General features: G+C 45.3%; 1 protein-coding gene across 1 annotated transcript in view; it reads left to right on the forward strand.

Annotated features, from left to right (window-relative positions):
- Window positions 1-21,240, forward strand: part of GALM (galactose mutarotase) — a 105,450-nt gene that overhangs the window by 75,349 nt on the left and 8,861 nt on the right. Inside the window, exons 5-6 of the mRNA XM_030196289.1 lie at window positions 1,579-1,714; window positions 10,076-10,250. Of these exons, the coding sequence (XP_030052149.1) occupies window positions 1,579-1,714; window positions 10,076-10,250 (311 nt within the window). The remainder of the gene's footprint in view (window positions 1-1,578; window positions 1,715-10,075; window positions 10,251-21,240) is intronic.

The raw sequence follows: 21,240 nt of genomic DNA on the forward strand, positions 1-21,240 counted from the left end.
GCCCGCCCCTGGCGACGGCACGCATGCCAACAGAGAGGGCTCTGAGTGTCCTCTCTGGCACGCGTGCCATAGGTTCGCCATCACTGGGCTAGTCTCTGCCTTTCCCTGATTCTCAGCCTGCTGCTATATCAGTTATGCTGTTCCTCTGCTCCCCTTGTGTCTGTCTCTGTGAGTTAAGTGTAGTCTTTAATACTTCTGTGGAAGACTTTATTTAGAAATGATCAGCTGAGATATCCTGAAACATTTGTTTGAATGCACAGTGAAGGATTTCTCATGCAAATTGTTTGTATTTTGGGGGCTGGGGGGAGTTAGGTTGCTTACCTCCTTAATGTTTAGGGAATGCATGAAACTGGTATGGAGACATCTTTATCCATTTCTTCCTGTATGTTTTGATACAATTCTTCAAAAACATTTTATATAGACTGTTTTTGAAATATTAGTTGAAATCCATCTATGAAATTCATGCTATTTTGTAATATTGACCTGTGGAATTAAAGCTAAAATAACTTTTTAAAAACTTTTTCGTTGATATTCATCTGTTGAATGATATATGATTATATATAGGTACATGTTTTTGTCATCACATTTCGGTATTGTCCACAAGTTATTTATGGGAGTGGATAAGTTGGCCAATATAAACTGAATTACTGCTAGCAAGAGTATCATCTTATTTACCTGACAGATGAACTACATATAAAGTCCTTCAGATTTTGCGCCACTCCGATGTATGAATCGTGTTGTGTTACAGTAATAGTTACTTTCTCTGGAGGTGGGGGTTTTACATCGACAGGATTTGCACCAGGTTTCAGTCACATAATTTAGGTGTGGATCCCTTGACCTACACCTGCCCCTCCCGTGGCCATGCCCCCTTTGTGTTGCACGCTAAGATTTGCAGGTGGATCTTTATAGAAAGCACATAGCAAATTGTTGAAGAGACACATCTGTTCAACAAAGCCTACAAAAGACATCCTTAATAAATCATTCCTCAAACTACTCAGGTGCATCAAAAAACACCTCTCACAATACCTTACCTAGCACCTTGCATCTAAATCACCTACTTCAGCCTATTATCGACTGTATTTGAGATCATGTAATGACTACATCATAACAACACTCTGTAAGCTACATTGAGCCTGCAAAAAGTTGGGATAATGTGGGGTGCAAATGCAATAAATAAATAACTCCAATAATTGATAGCACCCAATTGGTGCTGATTGGCTCGTTAGCCAATTTATTTACGCATGCATCTCGGAATAGCATGCACACATCGGTTCCAAATTTCTCACTGATAAAATGAAGATTAAAACTTCTTTAAAAGAAAAAATAACATGTATAACTTTAATTTTAACTGTTAAAGTAAATTCTAATTAAATTTTCCTTGTATTATTTTTAACAGTGAAATATTTAGAACTGAGTTTTTTTGTTCAGCTTTAAACTTCAGTGTCCAGTATGTCACACACATGAATATTCTCTGTCAGGTGTGTCACAAAAGAAAGGTTGAGAACCACTGGTGTAAAGGCAGTAGTTGTGTTAATACGTGTGTGACAAGGAAGTTGATGTCTTTGTTTTTGGCTGCAGGAGAAATCGCCTCTGTGCATGACACACTGTTTGACCTGAGAAAACCAATGAAACTTGGAAAACAAATGGAGAAACTGGGCGGCTATGACCACAATTTTTGTTTGGATTTCTCCAAGGATCAGTGCTACTGTGCAAGGTGGAAATCTTCATTTGATTTGTTTATTTAACTTTGAAAACCTAAATTAGGTTTTTTCCTCAAACCCATTATGCTTTGCAGTCTTGCTCAAGATTTACGTCCAAAAGCACATTAGGCCAGCCCTTGTTTGCCCATAACTTGTGTCATGTGTGTTAATTTCTCAGTTTCATTTTTATGTTTAAAGCCCTTTGTGCAACACAGACAACTTCCTCTGTGATCATTCTAGAAAGCATAGGTTCAGGATGTGGTTTCAGATTACACATAATTAGGGAGGTCTCAAGTAATGCAGCTGCTGTTCATTTACGCTGCTTCTGCATCTCACGCAGCATCAGCATTTACTGTTCAGTTTTCTTCATGGTATGACTTGGAATAATGATGCAAAAAACAGAAGAAACAAATCTTCTCAAAAAGTAAAACCAAAAATAAAAACAGCAAAGAAGGCTAGAAAATGAAAGGACGATGCTCCAGATAAAAAATCCAATATTTATTGATCGATATGCAAGACAACACAGCTGTGTTTCGGCCCACAAGGCCTGCATCAGGAGTCTATTTGCAAAACAACATATAAAGACAGTAAATAACATAAAATTCACAAATATGAGGGATCTAAACATATTAAATACACAATAAAAATGACACAATAAGAATTACATAATAAAAAAACATAAGCATTCTAATAAAATTGGCATAAATTCACAGTGAAGAGGTATCTGACCATAAAGTATAAGGGTAAACATTTAAATAATAACACAGTAAAAAAATCAAATATTTCAGTAAATCAAAATATTTAGAAAAAGAGGGCATCTAATGAAAATTTGTTGAATAATGTCTCTAAAACCAACAAACATATAGTGTCTTCAATGTCTGTCTAAAATGGAAGGGAATTCTATAACAATTTCTAAAGGAGTAATACAAAAATTATTTTTTATACATATAAATAGACTGGGCATGTGTTACATCCTCTGGTGGATTTATACAATTCACGTCTAATGAGTATTATTCCTATAAACTTGATAAAAATGTATATATATGTATTGCTATTATCAAGGACTTTTGATTGGAATAAGGAATATAAATAAAGAAATGCACTATTACCTTTTCCGATCTGATAAATCGATTCTTGTATCATGTGACCAGGCACACCCCTTCTTAATGTTTACAGGTTTTTTACCCTTTCTTTTTAGTTACATTAAGTATCTGCCCCTAAGTTTTTCATTGGTTATTGATCACATTTACCAACCCCCATCATTGATAATTACCATATGACAGTCCTCTAAAAAATTTTCACCCTAGCAGCTGAGCCTCTATCCATTGTTAGTTCTGCTTGGTCTGCATTTTTTTGTATCTTTAAACCTTTATGTGTGAGCTTTGCATACATAGTTCAGCACATGGCATATTCCATCTTCCCCTTTGTCCATAGTCTTACAGCTTCATGGTCTCATGTTGTTTCAGCTCTTTGGGCTTCTTACTCCTCCTTTCTTCTCTCTCTGTCTCAGCACTGTTATCACTTTGCAGACATTACTTTAAACTAACAGAGTTTCTTTTGTTAATGATTTAAAAAAGCTATAATATGGTGGTTTCTGTTAGGAAGGGCCTACAGAAGTATAGTCCATCCCTAAAGAGTTCTTTTCTACCAGGGCATAACTTAATCTTAAGATTGTATGTGCACAGTTATCATAGTGACTAAACTCAAGTTAAATTGTGCCCAGCATCTAAACGTGAAGTAATAAGTGCTGTGTTAATTGGTGGCAAGTGAGACAAGGGAAAGAATAAAATTAAACTTGCTCGGCGTACAAATGTTGATCTTGTAATGGAGTTACAGCGTCTCTTGCATCAAGAAGAAATAGTGCTGTGCGAATGAGATGTCATCTAAAATAATTTATACAATTATACACATCTAAGCAAATCAGGTTCTTTTCATCAGGTAGCTACATTGTTCAAAACGTGTAGGTTTTTTTCATCAGATGGCTGCATTGTTCAAAATGTGATCTTCTATAGCTGTCACTTCAACTTTTCTGTTTATTTTCTATCGGGATTATTTTGTAAACAGGAAGACACTATGAGGGGCATAATCGAACGGGGCGCCCAAGTTTTCCTGGGGCCGTCCTCGCAGGACGGCTCCATGAAGGGGTGGGGAAACCCGTATTATGAAAACAAGATGGGCGTCCATCTTTCCTTTCGATTAATACGGTCGGGGACGCCCAAATCAGCAAATTTAGATCGACCTTAGAGAGAGTTGTCCCCAGGACTTGGTCATTTCTGATTTTCGGCAATAATGGAAAGCGAGGACGCCCATCTCAGAAACGACCAAATCCAAGCCATTTGGTTGTGGGAGGAGCCAACATTTGTAGTGCACTGGTCCCACTAACTGAACGGAAAAAGCCCTTCCCTTACCGATCCCTTAGTGATTCGGAAAGGAATGGGCATGCATGAAGGAAATCACATGCAAATGAGCTGCTCGCTGTTAGCTCGTTTGCATATGATTTCCTTCCTTAGGAGGGGAAGCCAGTGCAGAGCAGCCAAACGTTATGCGTGGCTGCTCTATGCCAAAGACGGCTTCATACATGCAGACAAGCTGCGTGTATAATAGCCATCTACAACCTTAGAAAAGCACAAATCCAGGTGAAAATGTACAAGTGCTCGTCGGGGGACATCTTTTTTTTTTTTTTTTTTTTTTTTTTTTTTTTAAGAGTATGGGTGAAGAACGTCCTTCGCTATGCCTCTGTCCCTGCAACGGCAGTTGAGGATGTCCTTCCTATGCCTCTGTCCCTGCGATGGCAGTTGAGGACGTCCAAAATGTGGATGTTTCTGTGAGAAGGACGTCCATGCCTTTGCTATGCCTCCGACACCCCCTTTATTTATTTGGATTTTGGATCACAAGTAGCAGCAGTGGAATTGGCCACCTCTGGATTGCAGGACCAGTGCTCTAACCACTAGGCCACTCCTCCAGTCCACTCCCTTGAAATTTGGCCATACTTGTGGGTGGGGGGGGGGCAGTTGAGGACGTCCAAAATGTTTGAAAGTAGGACGTCCACGCATTCGTTATGCCTCCGCTGACACACACATACCTCCTCCCCCCCCCCCCCGCAGGGACCTGCATACTCCCTCACAGAGAAGACCAAATTTCAAGGGAGTGGAGTGGCGGAGTGGCCCAGTGGTTAGAGCACTGGTCTTGCAATCCAGAGGTGGCTGGTTCAAATCCCACTGCTGCTACTTGTGATCCAAAATCGAAATAAATAAAGGGGGTGTCAGAGGCATAGTAAAGGCATGGATGTCCTTCTCACAGAAACACCCACATTTTGGACATCCTCAACTGCCGTCGCAGGGACGGAGGTATAGGAAGGACGTCCTCAACTGCTGTCGCAGGGACGGAGGCATAGCGAAGGACGTCCTTCATCCATACTCTAAAAAAAAAAAAAAAAGATGAAAGTTTTTAAAGTTGTTTTTTTCGGGGTGGGAGGTGGTTAGTGACCACTGGGGGAGTCAGGGAAGGTCATCCCCAATTCCCTCCGGTGGTCATCTGGTCATTTAGGGCAAATTTTTGTGGCTTGGTCATTAAAAAAAAAAAAAAAAAGGACCAAGTAAAGTCAGCCAAGTGTTTGTCAGGGACGCCCTTCTTTTTTCCATTATCGCTTGAGGACGCCCATCTGTTAGGCATGTCCCAATCCCACCTTTGCTATGCTTTCGACACGCCCCCGGGAACTTTGGTCGTTCCCGTGACGGGAAGCAGTTGGGGACACCCAAAATCAGCTTTCAGTTATGCCGATTTGGGCGACCCTGAGAGAAGGACGCCCATCTCCCGATTTGTGTCAAAAGATGGGCGCCCTTCTCTTTTGAAAATAAGCCTATATGTGTCTCTATTGAATGGAACAAGGCAAAGTATTTCTGTTGAAATGCCCTACACTTCTCAAGGTTAGTGCTACAACAAAAAAACTTTTGGCTATTTGTTGAGGGAGTAGCAAATTCCAAACAAGTTACAGCGTATCTCAAACCACATAGAGAGGAAGAGCGAAAACTTACCTCTAGAAGGCTTTCAAAACTATGGCTTTCAAATCTATGGCGAAAAACCCAGATTGAAAAGTGCAAAGGACTCTCCGGTACTATGTAAGCCACATTGAGCCTACAAATAGGTGGGAAAATGTGGGATACAAATGTAACAAATAAATAAATGGAGCAGTCATCTGTCATCTTTATTTAAATGGAACCTATCTTTAACGGTGTTTGATGACGTCATAACTGTTTAACAATAATTTTTATAAAGTACAGTTCGCTAATTCTGAAATTGAACAAGAGTTGTACAAATTTGAAAAAGATGAACGAAAATATAAACAACAAAATTAGATAAAGGGAGAGATATTTTTAAGAGTCCAGAAGTGACGTTAGTGTTGAATATTAACGAATTGTGTACTAGCGAGACAATCACGTGACAGTGTTAAGGTGAACATAAACTAGATATCAAAAAAACGTATCTAATAATTAGAATATAGTTTAAGAAAAGGGGGGAAACCATGTGGAATAAAAATATAGGTGTAAAAAGTATAAAGATCATAGTGTATATGATTACTTTGTAGAAAAAGAAACAGTGATTGAATGTGAGGTAAAAGTTCATCAGAATGGTGAAACCAGAAACGAAATAATCAAAAGAGATAATATTATTGACAGACTGAAATTGTCGTTAACGATGAATGTCAAATTGAAACATGTAGCTGTATAAAGGTTGGCGTCTATGGTAGTGAAATTAATTCTCTTTTGTAAAGTTGAACAGGTCACAGATCTCAACCAAGTACAAAGTGTTCTAAAGATAAGTAGTTTTTTATGCAAGTTAGCGCATTAATAGAGTGAGTGACATGTTATGTAAAATTAGATTTTTAAAAAACAATGATCAATTGTTAATGAACAGTAAAAAAATAAAAAATATCATAAAAATATATAAATAAATAATGAACCAAAATTTGAGAGATAAAAAATGTGTAAGATAAAAATTATAAAGATAAAAGATTATTAATAGAAGACCTTTTCTAGACTGGAGGTGCATATATTGGTAAATAACAATCATGTAGTAAGTGGTCTAATTAATAGAATGTCGTCCGTATGTGAATTAGTTAAATTAATAAAATGTTGCCCTTGTAGAGAATATGTCTGTTCTATCACACATCTTATAAACCGCAAATGTATAGCTCACGTCTCTAGTAAAGTGAAATGAAGATGGAATCAATAAAATTATCTATCTTAAACAGGATAGGAATTGTTCTGATTGTTTAGTAAAATTTTCTAGTCTTCTTCGCTGTTTTTATGATTTGGAAAAAACCACAGATTTTGCATTTGGCTGTTTTATAATAAATGTGTGGATGCTTTATGAGTTGTGATTTCCAAAAAGAGAAAAAAATGTAAGATGATCAATATAGGTGGAAGTTGGAAATTAGGCTTAATGATGCTGTGGTCATCTGGGACAGTAAGAGGACAGAAATAGCTACATCTATTCAGGCTATCTCTAATGGCACTTGTGGGGAAAGTGTGGCAAGGACGGTGGGTTGGTGGCATCAAAGACCAAGTAAGAGACAAAAATAAATAAATAAAGTAAAATTTAAGGGCCTATAGCTACTAAAGAAAGATTGGCACCAAGGCCCTGATCATCAACGGCAAACGTGGACGGTAGAGGCCATTAACTCCGGACTAGTTCCCACGTTTGCCAGTGCCCAATAATCAGAGCCAGCGAGCGCTTGTAACAAAGAGCTTGCCAGATCTGAACACAATGAGCATGCAAATGTATGCTAAACAGGTCGTTACTTATTCTTTCCCAGTGCTCAGTGGGCAGTGTGCCAAACAAGGGTGCTGCTCCTGTGGCGAACTCTACGCCAGTTTGGAGCTGGTGTTAGGGTTTGCCAGGGCAGTGGGGAGGAGTGAGGGACCCATGCTTCCAGGCCCCCCCCATATCCCAGCCTCCTGAAGCAGAAGGGGTCCTGGAGGTTCAGTGGACCTCCAGGCCCCTCACCCCCCCCCCCCACACCCCCTCCCCGATGCCATCGAGGGGTTGGAGCAGACCCGACCTTCCCTGAAGGCTAGCCCTGGTGCCAACCCCCCATGTACCTTTAGTTGGAGAAGGAGGGACTAGCACTTCCTCCTCCTGTGATGGGCGCCACCTCAAAATGACAGCGCCCTGCCTGGTGCATCATGGGATGCATAGGGCGGGGCTTAACTTTCCTGGGAGTTAAGCTTCACCCAGTGCATCCCAGGATTCACCAGGCAGGGTAGGGCGCCGCCATTTTGAGGTGGCACCCAGCAGAGGAGGAAGAAGTGTTAGTCTCTCCTCCAACTAAAGGTACATGAAGGGGTTGGGTTGTGGGGAACCCCCCCCCCCCATTGCTAGACCACCAGGGCTAGCTTTCGGGGGGGGGGGGGTTGGATCTGGTCTGGCCCTCTGTTGCGGGTCCCATTGGACCTACAATGGCATCAGGAGGGGTGTGGGAGGATGAGGGGCCTGGGGATCCACCAGACCTCCAGGCCCTGTTTTTGAGGGGGCCTGGATGTCCAGGTTGGACAGGCCTGGGAGAAAATACTGGACCTGTCAGACCTCTTATGCAGGTTTGACAGGCCCAGGAGAAAATTCTGAACCTGTCAAACCTCTTCTGTGGGAGGATTGTGCCAGATAGCATGTCCAGGCACAATCCTCCCGCAGAAGTACCCTGATGATCAACACTAATACAGTGCATAAATTTACATACTATTAGCATTGATCATTGGGGCGTTATTTCCTTGTGCTGTTCCGGTGATAATTTTACTGCACTGTTTGGAACAGTGCGGGAAAATTGATCAATGGCCTGCAAGGCAATTCTGCGGGGGCAGGCTGAAGACAAAGGATCTGCCCATAGATTTCTGAGGGTGTCTAAATTTCTCATGGTGCTTGTCACTTGCTGCCATTTAGGAGTGTATTTGGCTCAGTATATGTACATGAAAACTTCAGCGAAGGCCTTGATCAAGCTCATTAGCTTTGTATTTGTACAGGAAAAGTCCCTGCAAAGGATTAACTAGGCTAGCCTCTCTGCTCTGTGATCAGAAACCTAAAAATGAAGGAACAGTAATCTGTGGTGTTAACAATCAACACACTGCTGCACAGTCATGACCCTAAATTATGCGTTCGAGAAAGGACTTGTTTTAAAGTGTAAGTGTATCCTATTAGCGTTTAATATTTGGCTAGTCTGGAACTCCTTTAAATCATCTGCTGTAGGATGTTGTATGCAAAGATATTTGCGTTTTTGCTGTCTTTAGCTTTACACACTCCAGGGAATTATGTGCCAAAAATTTGAAAACTATGCAAAAGAAATTGCTATAATTGTATATGCACTGATTAAAATAATTGTATATGTTTTATTTGATAATCTTGCAATAATATAATAAGGTTTATATCATTCTGAATACTTCTTGAACCTGCAAGTATCTCCTCCTTGCAGGCTCAGGAAGTGCAGTGGCCTAGGGAGCTGGATTCAATTCCCACTGCAGTTCCTTGTGATTCTGGGCAAATCACTTAACTCTCCTTTGCCCCAGGTACAGAAACCTAGATTGTAGGACAAAGTACCTGCATAGAATATGTAAACTACTTTGGTTGTACCACAGGAAGGTCTGTCAAGTCTATGACCCTTTACCCCTCCATATGGCACAGTCTTCCTGCACTGCATTACTCTTAGTGTACGTTCTTCCATTTCCAAAATTCAATACAACTCAGCACTTTGGTCACCACAAACTTACACTCAAGAGACCCGCACAGTGCAGGAGGAAGACTGCCCTGGCTTCTCTTCATCTGCAGACTGCTACCCTAGCCTAACCTCATGCAAACTTGCAGGTAAATTCTGCACCCTAGGTGAGTTCCTCCCACCCCACTCCACCCCCATCTTTGTTGCCACAGCTGCAGTCTTCCATGTTCTCCACTTCATTACACAGTTGTGTTTGCCCATTAAGTTTGTTCAGAATTTGCAGGTGCATAATTCCCCAGGGTAGGACTAACTGCATATGTTTCTATCCTTCTCCACATCTATTTATGAATACTTTCAATTGTAATTATTTTTTTTGGTAGCTTCACCAGTGTAGCACATGTAAGTAAAACATATGCGTTCAGGCATGTGCTGGGAAAGTTGAGTTTCACTCATTATTAAACAAATGCTGAGAATGCATTTTCCTGCGTTGAAGTCTTTCACACCTGCACTTTTCCTTTTTCACATCCACTGGAAGCTATCGACATTTACTGAAATCATCTTGCAGTGAAATCTCACTTCTCATGAAACATTCTCTGTCTTTGGAGAGAACAGTTCCCTTCTATGCCAGAAATTCAAATGACTTGGGTTTTTTTTTTTTTTTGTGTCCTTGCAGGGTTTGTCATCCTGATACTGGCAGGGTGCTGGAAGTAAGCACCACACAGCCTGGGCTCCAGTTTTACACAGCAAACTTCCTGGATGGGTCTCTTAAGGGGAAAGGAGGTGCTGTGTACCCCAAACACTCTGCCTTTTGTATTGAAACACAAAGTTGGCCAGATGCTGTCAACAAGGTAAACTTTAATTTATTCTACTGTTACTGTAGAACTGGAATTTTGCAAGTTGCCAATGGAGCTCATTTTCAAAAGAGAAAAACGTCCAAAAAGTGACATAAATCGGTATTTGGATGTTTTGCTCAAAAGAACATCCAAATTGGTATTTAAAAACCAAATTTTAGATGTTTTTTCTATGAAGTCCATCAGAAGTGTGTTCAAATCACAAGGGAGCGTGTCAGGGGCATGTTAAAGGCGGTATTTGGGTATTCCTAACATTTGGACGTTTTTCAGCCATAATGGAACAAAACAAAACTGTCCAGGACAAAAACTAAGACGTTTTGAGCTAGACCTGGTTTTTATAATGAATAAAGCACAAAAGGGTGCCCCTAAATGACCAGATGACCACTGGAGGGAATTAGGGGTTACCCCCCCCCCCCCGATACCCCCCAGTGGTCACTGATCCCCTACCACCCCCCTCAAATGTTAATACAAATATGATTTAGCAACCTCTATGACAGTTTCAGATGTTAGAGCCAGGTCTATTAGAGCAGCATGCAGGTCCCTGGAGTAGTGTAATGGTCAGCACAGTGCACCATGGAGTGGGGGACTCCGGTCCCTATCTCCCTCTACCTGTCACATTTGTGGGGGAAACTGTGAGCCCTCCAAAACTCACCAGAATCCACTGTACCCACATTTGCTGCTCCCTTCACCCATAAGGGCTATTGTGTACAGCTGTGGTGGGTTTTGGGGGGGGGGGGGGGGCTCAGCAGACAAGATAAGGGAGCAATGGTGAGGTGTGTACCTGGAAGCATGTTTTTGAAGTCCACTAGGGTGCCCCATTTATCTCCTAGGATGTCTGGGAGACCAGTCTACTAAAAATGCTGGCCCCTCCTATGTCCCAATGGCTTGATTTTCTACATTTTTCACGTGGACGCTTTTTTTTTTTTCAATGGACCAAAAAACAAAATGTCCAAAGCACAAAACCTTGTTAGAAACAGCATTTTCGAAAACAAAAGATAGACATTTTTCTTTTTGGAAAATGGACTTACTCAGATTTTGGATGTTTTTTGCAAAACGCCTAAAGTCGGACTTAGACGTCATATTGAAAATGCCCCTCCATATGTCATAACCTTTGTGACAACATTGGATGGGACTGCATATTATAATCAGGAGCACGTCAAACCCTATGGAAACAAGTTCTTTTTCAGCCTTAAATAAAAAGTGTCTGAGGGAAAACTTTAACAAAGGGACAGAGTAGCCTAATGGTTAGTGCAGTGACCTGAGAACCAGAGGAACTGGGTTCGATGCCCACTGCAGCTCCCTGTGACTCTTGGGCAATTCAGTTAACCCTCTATTGCCCAGGTACAAAATAAGTACCTGTATATAATATGTAAACCGGTTTGACTGTAACCACAGAAATTGTAGACTTCAATCATATCTCCCGACATCCATCTCTTTTTCAAGCTGAAGAGCCCTAACCTCTTTAGCTTTTCCTCATATGAGAGGAGTTCCATCCACGTTATCATTTTGGTCGTTCTTCTTTGAACCTTTTCTAATTGTGCTGTATCTTTTTTGAGATATGGTGACCAGAACTGAATGCAGTACTCAAGGTGAGGTTGCACTATGGAACGATACAGAAGTATTATAGTATTTTCATTCTTAGTTACCATCCCTTTCCTAATAATTCCTAGCATCCTGTTTGCTTTTTTAACCACCACCACACACTGAGCAGAAGATTTCAGCATATTATCTACGACACCTAGATCTTTTTCTTCGGTGCTGACTCCTAAGGTGAACCTTAGCATCAGGTAACTATGATTGGGTTATTCTTCCCAATGTGCATCACTTTGTATTTGTCCACATTAAATTTCATCTGCCATTTGGATGCCCAGTCTTCCAATTTCCTAAAGTCTTCCTGCAATTTTTCACAGTCCGCATGTGTTTTTAACAGCCTTGAATAGTTCTGTGTCACCTGCAAATTTAATCACTTCACTCGTCGTTCCAATTTCCATATTATTTATAAATATGTTAAATAGCACTGATCTCAGTATTCACTCTCCTCCATTGAGAGAAATGACCATTTAACCCTACCCTCTGTTTTCTGTTCAATAACCAATTCCTAATCCACATCAGAACATTGCCTCCTATCTCACGATTCTTTAATTTTCTCAGGAGTCTCTGAGGAACTTTATCAAAAGCTTTCTGCAAATCTAGTTAACACTACATCAACAGACTTATCCACATGTTTATTTACACCTTCAAAGAAATGAAACAGATTGGTGAGGCAAGACTTCCCTTGGCTGATCCCATTGCTGGCTCTGTCCCATTAAACCATGTTTATTTATGTGTTCTGTAATTTTATTCTTTATAATAGTTTTCCTCTATTTTACCCAGCACTGATGTCAGGCTTACCAGTCTGTCATTTCCCAGATCACCCCAGTACCCTTTTTAAAAATCGTCATCACATTAGCCACCCTCCAGTCTTCGGTTACGTCTTCCAGATTTCTTTCAGTTCCTCCTCATCACCCTTGAAAAGCATTTCCGGTACTGGTAGATCTCTTACATCTTCTTCCGTAAAGACTGAAGAAAAGAATTCATTCAGCTTCTCCGCTATAGCCTTGTCCTCTCTGAGTGCCCCTTTTGCTCTTTCGTCCCATGGGTTCTCTTGCAGGCTTTCTGCTTCTGATGTACCTGAGAAAGCTGCTACTGTGAGTTTTAACCTCTGCGGCAAGTTTCTCTTCGTATTCTCTTTCCATATCATCATGCTGATCAATCCATAGACTGGTGGGTTGTGTCCATCTACCAGCAGGTGGAGATAGAGAGCAAACTTTTGCCTCCCTATATGTGGTCATGTGCTGCCGGAAACTCCTCAGTATGTTCTCTATCTCAGCAGGTGGTGGTCACACACAGCAGCAGCTCTGGCTAGGCCTCCAAGCCTAATTTTTAGGTTTTGTTGAGTGCCTGGGGTTGAGGGCTCTTCTTGAGCAAGTGCAAACCTGGTGGCGCTAGGTCCCTCCTTTTCTCCCCCCTCCCGCTGGCTCCGTTGAAAAAAAAAAAAAAAATTTTGAACGTCCTTAAAGGCGTTTATTTCGACGTTTATTTAAACGTTTATTGCAGCTACTCACTGGGACACCAGGTCGTTACAGCTCGGAGCGGAAAGCAGGTAATTTTTACCTTTTATAGCGGGCAGGGGGTTCCCCGATTGGTCTCCACGTGGCCTATGGCGTCGGAGGGCGAGGGCGCAAAGAGTCGCTCCCCGGATCGCGTGTGCGCTTCTAGAGGGGATGCGGGGGTCTTAAAGTCTGATCGCCCTTGTTGGGTGACAGTTTCGTGACCGATGAGTGTCCCGGTCCTTCCTTCGGTGTGGCGGTTTTTCCCGCCATAAACGCCCATCCCCCGCGGCTCGCCTCCGCCATATTGGCCGGCCACGCGGCTCGGACGGCTTCTTCTTGGGCCGCCCTTGAGGTGGGAGACATTGATGCCATGAACGCCCTTAATTTGGGCGACTGCACAAAAGCGGCTAAAGTTAAGTGCCGTTTTTCCCGCGCGGCTCCTTCGCGGAGTGTCGCGCCGGACGCCATCTTGGATGCGCAGCATGTCTCTCCCCCGCTCTTGCGAGCGCCGGTTGAGGGTGCGTCTTGAGCTGTAGCCCAGGCTGCGGAAGTGCACAGTCTGGGGGGTTTCTCCCCCGAGTTTGTTTTGCTGCTGCATCAGGCCTCCCTTATGCAAAACACTGCCCCTGCTCCCTCGTCTGGTAAAGAGGTTGAGGCCCCGGAGGTAAACGCCCTCGGGTTGATTCCCAGGCCTTGGAGGACTTTGTCTCCTCCGATGTAGATGAGGGCAGCGTATCTGAGTTCTCCCAACGGTCCTTTGCGGATTCCTTGGAGGAGACGGATCCCCGCTCGGATGGAGCGGATGACCCCTCTGCAGCGCGGCTCTTTAGCTCAAAGGATTTGCCCAACCTGTTAATGCAGGCCATGGGCATTTTGAAGATTTCCTCTCCGGAGGACGTCTCTCCCTCAGCCCCTGTTGGCTCTGCCATTATGCTGGGGACGAAGCGCCCGCATAGAACCTTCCACCTGCATGATGCCATGCACACCTTAATTTCGGCTCAATGGGATGTCCCGGAAGCGAGCCTTAAAGTGGCTAGGGCTATGTCCCGCCTCTATCCTTTGCCTGAAAGTGAACGTGAGGCCTATCTGTGGCCTACCGTGGATTCTTTAATCACTGCGGTGACTAAGAAAACGGCGTTGCCGGTGGAAGGTGGCACGGCCCTAAAGGACGCCCAAGACAGAAGATTGGAGGCGGCCTTAAGGTCGTCCTTTGAGGCGGCTGCTTTAAGTTTGCAGGCCTCAGTTTGCGGCTCCTATGTGGCCAGGGTGTGCCTGTCTATGGTGCAGCGGGCTTCCCCCTCGGATCATTCCTTGAGGGCTGATTGGCTGGCCCTGGAATCGGGCTTAGCCTATTTGGCAGACTTGCTGTATGATGTCTTGAGAGCCTCAGCTAAAGGCATGGCTCAGACAATCTCTGCGCGGCGGTGGCTTTGGCTGAAGCATAGGTCTGCTGACCACGCCTCTAAATCCCGCCTGGCTAGATTGCCTTTTAAAGGCAAGCTGCTCTTTGGGGTCGAGCTGGACAAAATTGTGACCGATTTCGGCACGTCTAAGGGCAAGAAGTTACCAGAGGTCAGGGCTCGGGCTAGTGCTCGCCCCGGTACCTCCAGAGGACGGTTTCAGGAAGCCCGTCGGTACCGCCCGGGCAGGTCGGGCTCCTCTGCCCCCTCTTCCTTCAAGAGGAACTTCTCCCCCAAGCAGCATTCCTTTCGCAGAGACCGCCGTCCCGGAGGTGCTCCCTCCGGTCCTCCCCTAGGGTCTTGTACCCAATGACGGGGCCTTGGTCCACGCTCCAGTGTAGATTGGAGGACGGCTGTCCTCGGTTCTGGACGAGTGGACCACAATAACTTCAGACGCTTGGGTGCTGGAAGTCATCAGAGACGGCTACAAGCTAGAGTTCTGCCGACGCTTAAGAGACGGGTTTGTACTCTCTCCCTGCAAGTCTCCGGTCAAAGTTGTGGCAGTGCAGCAGACCTTGGACAATCTGATCCGCCTGGGTGCGGTCGTTCCGGTGCCAGAAAATCAGCTTGGCAAGGGACGTTACTCCATTTACTTTGTGGTACCAAAGAAAGGAGGTTCTGTACGGCCTATCCTCGACCTCAAAGGGGTCAATCAGGCACTTTCGCATGGAGACCCTCCGCTCTGTTATAGCGGCAGTGAAGGCAGGAGAGTTCCTGGCATCCTTGGACATCAAGGAAGCGTACTTGCATATTCCCATCTGGCCTCCTCTTCAACGCTTTCTGCGTTTTGCAGTACTGGGCCGACACTTCCAGTTCAGAGCCCTCCCGTTCGGGTTGGCTACTGCTCCGCGGACCTTCTCCAAAGTAATGGTGGTCATCGCGGCCTTCCTGAGGAAGGAAGGAGTACAAGTCCATCCTTATCTGGACGACTGGTTGATCCGAGCCCCCTCTTATGCAGAGTGCGGCAAAGCTGTGAACCGGGTGGTTGCTCTTTTGAGCTCCCTGGGGTGGATCATCAACTGGGAGAAAAGCCAGCTGCGCCCAACTCAGTCCCTGGAGTATCTGGGAGTTCGATTCGACACCCAAGTGGGCAGAGTGTTTCTGCCAGACAATCGGATTGTCAAGCTTCAGGCTCAGATGGACCAGTTCCTAGTAGCCTCTCCTCTTCGGGCTTGGGACTATGTGCAGCTGTTGGGCTATGACGGCCACGATGGAAGTAGTGCCCTGGGCCAGGGCTCATATGAGACCACTACAACACTCTCTGCTGCAGCGCTGGACTCTGATGTCAGAGGATTATGTTGTGCGCCTTCCCTTGGACCCAGCAGTGCGCAAGGCGCTGAGCTGGTGGACGCAGACAGACAAGTTGTCTGCAGGAATGCCTCTGGTGACCCCGGAGTGGATTGTCGTCACGACGGACGCCTCTTTGTCGGGCTGGGGAGCCCACTGCTTGGGAAGGACAGCGCAGGGGCTCTGGTCTCCTGCAGAGGCAAAGTGGTCTATCAACCTCCTGGAACTCAGAGCCATTCGGTTGGCGCTTTTGGAGTTCATCCCGGTACTGGCGTTGAAGCCTGTACGGGTCCTGTCGGACAATGCCACGGCTGTGGCCTATGTCAACCGCCAGGGAGGTACCAAGAGCGCCCCTCTAGCCAAGGAGGCCATGAATCTATGCCAGTGGGCGGAAGCGAATCTGGAACAGCTGTCAGCGGCCCACATTGCCGGGGTCATGAATGTCAAGGCGGACTTTCTCAGTCGCCATACCTTGGAGCCCGGAGAGTGGCAGCTATCTGCTCAGGCGTTCTTGGACATCACGAAGCGCTGGGGCCAGCCGAGCCTAGATCTGATGGCGTCATCGGCCAATTGCCAGCTGCCGCGCTTTTTCAGCAGAGGACGGGACCCTTGATCCCTGGGAGAGATGCTCTTCTCCAACAGTGGCCGACACAAGAGATTCTCTATGTGTTCTCGCCCTGGCCCATGTTGGGCAGGGTGCTAGACCGGGTGGCAAAGCATCCGGGCCGGATAATCCTGGTGGGTCCGGATTGGCCCAGACGTCCCTGGTATGCGGACTTGATCAGGCTCTCAGTGGACGAACCTCTGCGACTGCCAGTGGAGCAGGGCCTGTTACATCAGGGTCCCGTGGTGATGGAGGATTCCTCCCCCTTTGGTCTTACGGCCTGGCTATTGAGTGGCAGAGTCTGAGGAAGAAGGGCTTCTCAGACAAGGTCATCGCCACTCTGCTGAGAGCGAGGTAGCGCTCTACTTCTACTGCTTACGCCAGGGTTTGGCGTACCTTTGCAGCGTGGTGTGAAGCAGGTTCACTTTCTCCATTTACTGCTCCAATTTCTTCAGTGCTGGCGTTCCTGCAAGAAGGTCTGGAGAAAGGCCTGTCGCTCAGTTCCCTGAAAGTCCAGGTAGCGGCCCTGGCTTGCTTCAGGGGCCGCCTGAAGGGTGCTTCCCTGGCTTTGCAGCCAGATGTGGTGCGTTTCCTCAAGGGAGTTATCACCTGCGCCCTCCTCTGCACTCAGTGGTGCCTGCGTGATGCTAAGAGCCTTGCAAAAGCTGCCTTTTGAACCCTTGTCGAGGGCATCTCTGAAAGACCTGACGTTGAAAGCAGTCTTTTTGGTGGCTATCACTTCAGCCAGAAGAGTTTCCGAGCTCCAGGCACTCTCTTGTCGAGAGCCTTTTCTGCAGTTCACTGAGGCAGGAGTGACTATTCGCACAGTGCCTTCCTTCCTACCCAAGATTGTTTCTCGCTTCCATGTGAGTCAGCAGCTCTGTCTCCCTTCCTTTCGTAGGGAGGACTACCCAGAAGAGTATTCTGCTCTTGAATATCTGGATGTGAGACGGGTCATCATCAGATACTTGGAAGTGACCAATGGTTTCCGGAAATCGGATCATCTGTTTGTCCTGTTTGCAGGTCCTCGTAAGGGTCTGCAGGCTGCTAAGCCTACAGTGGCAAGATGGGTCAAGGAAGCCATGGCAGCGGCTTATGTGGCCGCGGGGAAGGTGCCGCCTATCCAGCTGAAGGCTCACTCCACTAGAGCTCAGGCGGCCTCGATGGCAGAGGCCGGGTCCGTCTCCTTGGCAGAGATATGCAAGGCGGCAACTTGGGCATCGGCCCATACATTCTCCAAGCATTACCGCTTGACTGTGGCTGCTCGGGCGGAGGCCCGGTTTGGAGCTTCAGTGTTGAGGTCAGGGATTTCAATGTCCCGCCCTGGGTGAGTACTGCTTCGGTACATCCCACCCAGTCTATGGATTGATCAGCATGATGATATGGAAGGTAAAATTATGTATCATACCTGATAATTTTCTTTCCATTAATCATAGCTGATCAATCCATAGCCCCTCCCAGTTATCTGTACTGTTTATATTCTGGTTGAATTTTAGGTTCAAGTTTAGTCTTCAGTTCCTTCAGGAGGACTTCGTGTTCAAGTTTTTTCACTTGGATTCTTCAAGAGTTGAGACGAGTTTGTGTTACAGTGAGCTGCTGCATTCCTCTCCCCTCCGTTTTACGGGGCTGGATTGAGACTTAAATTCTGCCGGCACTCCCTCCCGCTTCGTGCGGCTGTAGGGCAGCTTTGTACCCCTCCCGCTTCAGCGGTGTTAGGGTCAGTCAGCTCCTCCCGCGGTTGCGGTTGCAGGATAAGCCAGATCCCCCCGCATCGGCGGGTGTGGTGTCCCTCCCCCGCTCCGCGGGGATGAGCTGGACGGATTCCCCTCCCCCACTTGTGTGGGGATGAGCTGGGTTAATTCCCCTCCCCCGTTTCGGCGGTGGTGAGCTGGGCAGAGTGTCCCTTTGTGGGTGTAATTCTCTAAGTGCTGAGTCCTGCGGATGGAGCTTTGATATCGACATACTGAGGAGTTTCCGGCAGCACATGACCACATATAGGGAGGCAAAAGTTTGCTCTCTATCTCCACCTGCTGGTAGATGGACACAACCCACCAGTCTATGGATTGATCAGCTATGATTAATGGAAAGAAAATTATCAGGTATGATACATAATTTTACCTTTAGCCTTCTTTATCGATGCTTTGCATATGGCTTGCCAGTGCTTATGTTGCAGGCGGCTGAAATCTACTTGTTCCCAGTGCTGGTAATTGCTATCATGGCATCGGCCAGGCAGCTAGGTTGAGGACCACGGCTGCAGTCAGGAGCGCTACAGCATGAGGTGAGCACACACTCTTCAACCTCCTAGCTGCAGTGTATGCAGCACGAGACTGGATCACCAAACGCATGCACCAGTACATCAGTTGACCTCTGATGCTGCTGGCACATGCATGTGTGTCTGTGTTCTCTTTGGGACTGCCTGCAGCCTCCCTCTACATCTTGTGAAATAAAACCTGGTTTCATTTGAGTGACCGCTCAGCGCAGGCGCAGCCCAACTTCCAAATCCCGGACAAACTGTTACAATCTACAAAACCAACTAGATGCCTGACAGCCACCTAGAAAGGAGGACATGTCCTGGGAAACATGGATATATGTTCACAAAATGAGCTGGATTTGGGAGGTGATCTTATATAATAAGGTGACTGAAGACATAACGGTGATTGGGTGTGTAGGGAGAGGAATGGGAAGCTAGAAGAAGGTAGTGATAGACTTTGAGACCTAATTTGGAGTACTGTATACGTCAAAAAGATATATACATTGGAAGGAATTTGTCTAGAATTCAGTTAGTAAAATGACTAATGACCATCATCATAAGGCATATGAAAACAGTTTTATTTATTTGTTGCATTTGTACCCCACATTTTCCCACCTATTTGCAGGCTCAATGTGGCTTACATAGTACCGTCAAAGGCGTTTGCCCAGTCGGTTGATAACAAATACAGGTTGTATAGTAATCGAATGAGATAGATATATGTGGAGGATCAGAAGGGATGAAGGTTGTGTGTTGTCCAGTACGCTCATTAGTTCTAAACATATATGTCCTGGAGGAAAGACAGGATGGGGGAGATATGATAAAGACATTTAAATAGCTCCAAGGCTTCTTTTAGTGGAAAGGAGGCTGTAGCATGAGTGGTCCTGTAATGAGGATGTTTAGGAGTAATCTAAAGAAATATTTCTTAACTGAAAGGATTATGAATGCATGGAACAGCTTTTCAGTGGAGACAAGGACAATATCAGAATTCAAGAATGTATGGTACAACCACAGAAGATTGCTAAACGAAAGGAAGGGATGAGCAAAGTGGATAGGCCATCTGGTCTTTGTTTGCTGTCGTGCTCTATCTTTGTTTCTAAGACAAACCACAAACAAAACCTATAGTGTTCAAATATAGAAAGTAGTTTATAATGGCTCTATTCTCCATTAGGAACTGGATCTGGCTTTAAAATGTTCAAATAAATAAAATAAAATATGCAAGATCCAGGTCACATACAGGCTCATTTTCAAAAGAGAAAAACTTCCAAAAGTGACGTAAGTCTGCATTTGGACGTTTTTCTCACAAAAACGTCCAAATCAGTATTTTCGAAACCTCTTTTTAGACGTTTTTCTCTGAAGTTTGTCAGAAGTACATCCAAATCTCAAGGGGGCGTGTTCAGGGCAGGACTTGGGTGTTCGTAAGACTTAGACATTTTTCAGCCATAATGGAACAAAACAAAAATGTCCAGGACTAAAACTTAGAAGTTTTGAGCTAGACCTGTTTTTATAATGCATAGCTGCAGTGGGAATTGAACCCACTACCCCAGGATTAAAGTCTACTGCACTAACCACTAGGCTACTCCTCCACTCCACACAAAACGGTGCTTTACTCTCCCAGTGGTCACTAACCCTTTCCCAAGCCCCCCAAAAAATGTGATTAAAAATATTACTTGCCAGTTGCTGATGTTATACTCAGGTCCATTAGAACAGCATGCAGGTCCCTGGAGTAGTCTAGTAGTGGTGCAGTGCACTGCAGACAGGTGGACCCAGGCTACTACCCCCCCTACCTGTTACACTTGTGGAGGAAACTGTGAGTCCTCCAAAACCCACCAGAAACCCACTATACCCACATATTGGTGCTCCCTTCACCTGTAAGGGCTATGGTAGTGGTGTACAGTTGGGGGTAGTGGATTTTGGGAGGCTTAGCAGATAAGATAAGGCAGCAATGGTGATATGTGTACCTGGGAGCATTTTATAAAGTCCACTGCAGGGGGTGATTCTGCCTGATCAAGATGGCGTCCGTGAGAGGGAGTGCAGCTTGAGGCTCCCGAAAACCAGGCAGTCCTTCGCAGCGTTTATCTTTCTTTCACCACTATTATGGTGAAAAGAAAGGGGAAATCTGGGGCCAAAGCCGCCCCGAGCCCTTCTGGTATCTCGACGCTGCGTCAGCCGACCCTGAAAACATTCGGACTACAGGCGCTTGGAACCCAAGCCCCTACCTTGGTTGGATCCCCAGAACAGCTTGGGGATCTTAGTGTGGAGGCGGCGTTATTAAGTCCGCCTTGTCAGACTGCCC

This window comes from Microcaecilia unicolor, chromosome 3 (genome assembly GCF_901765095.1).
Source record: "Microcaecilia unicolor chromosome 3, aMicUni1.1, whole genome shotgun sequence".
Taxonomy (NCBI): Eukaryota; Metazoa; Chordata; class Amphibia; order Gymnophiona; family Siphonopidae; genus Microcaecilia; species Microcaecilia unicolor.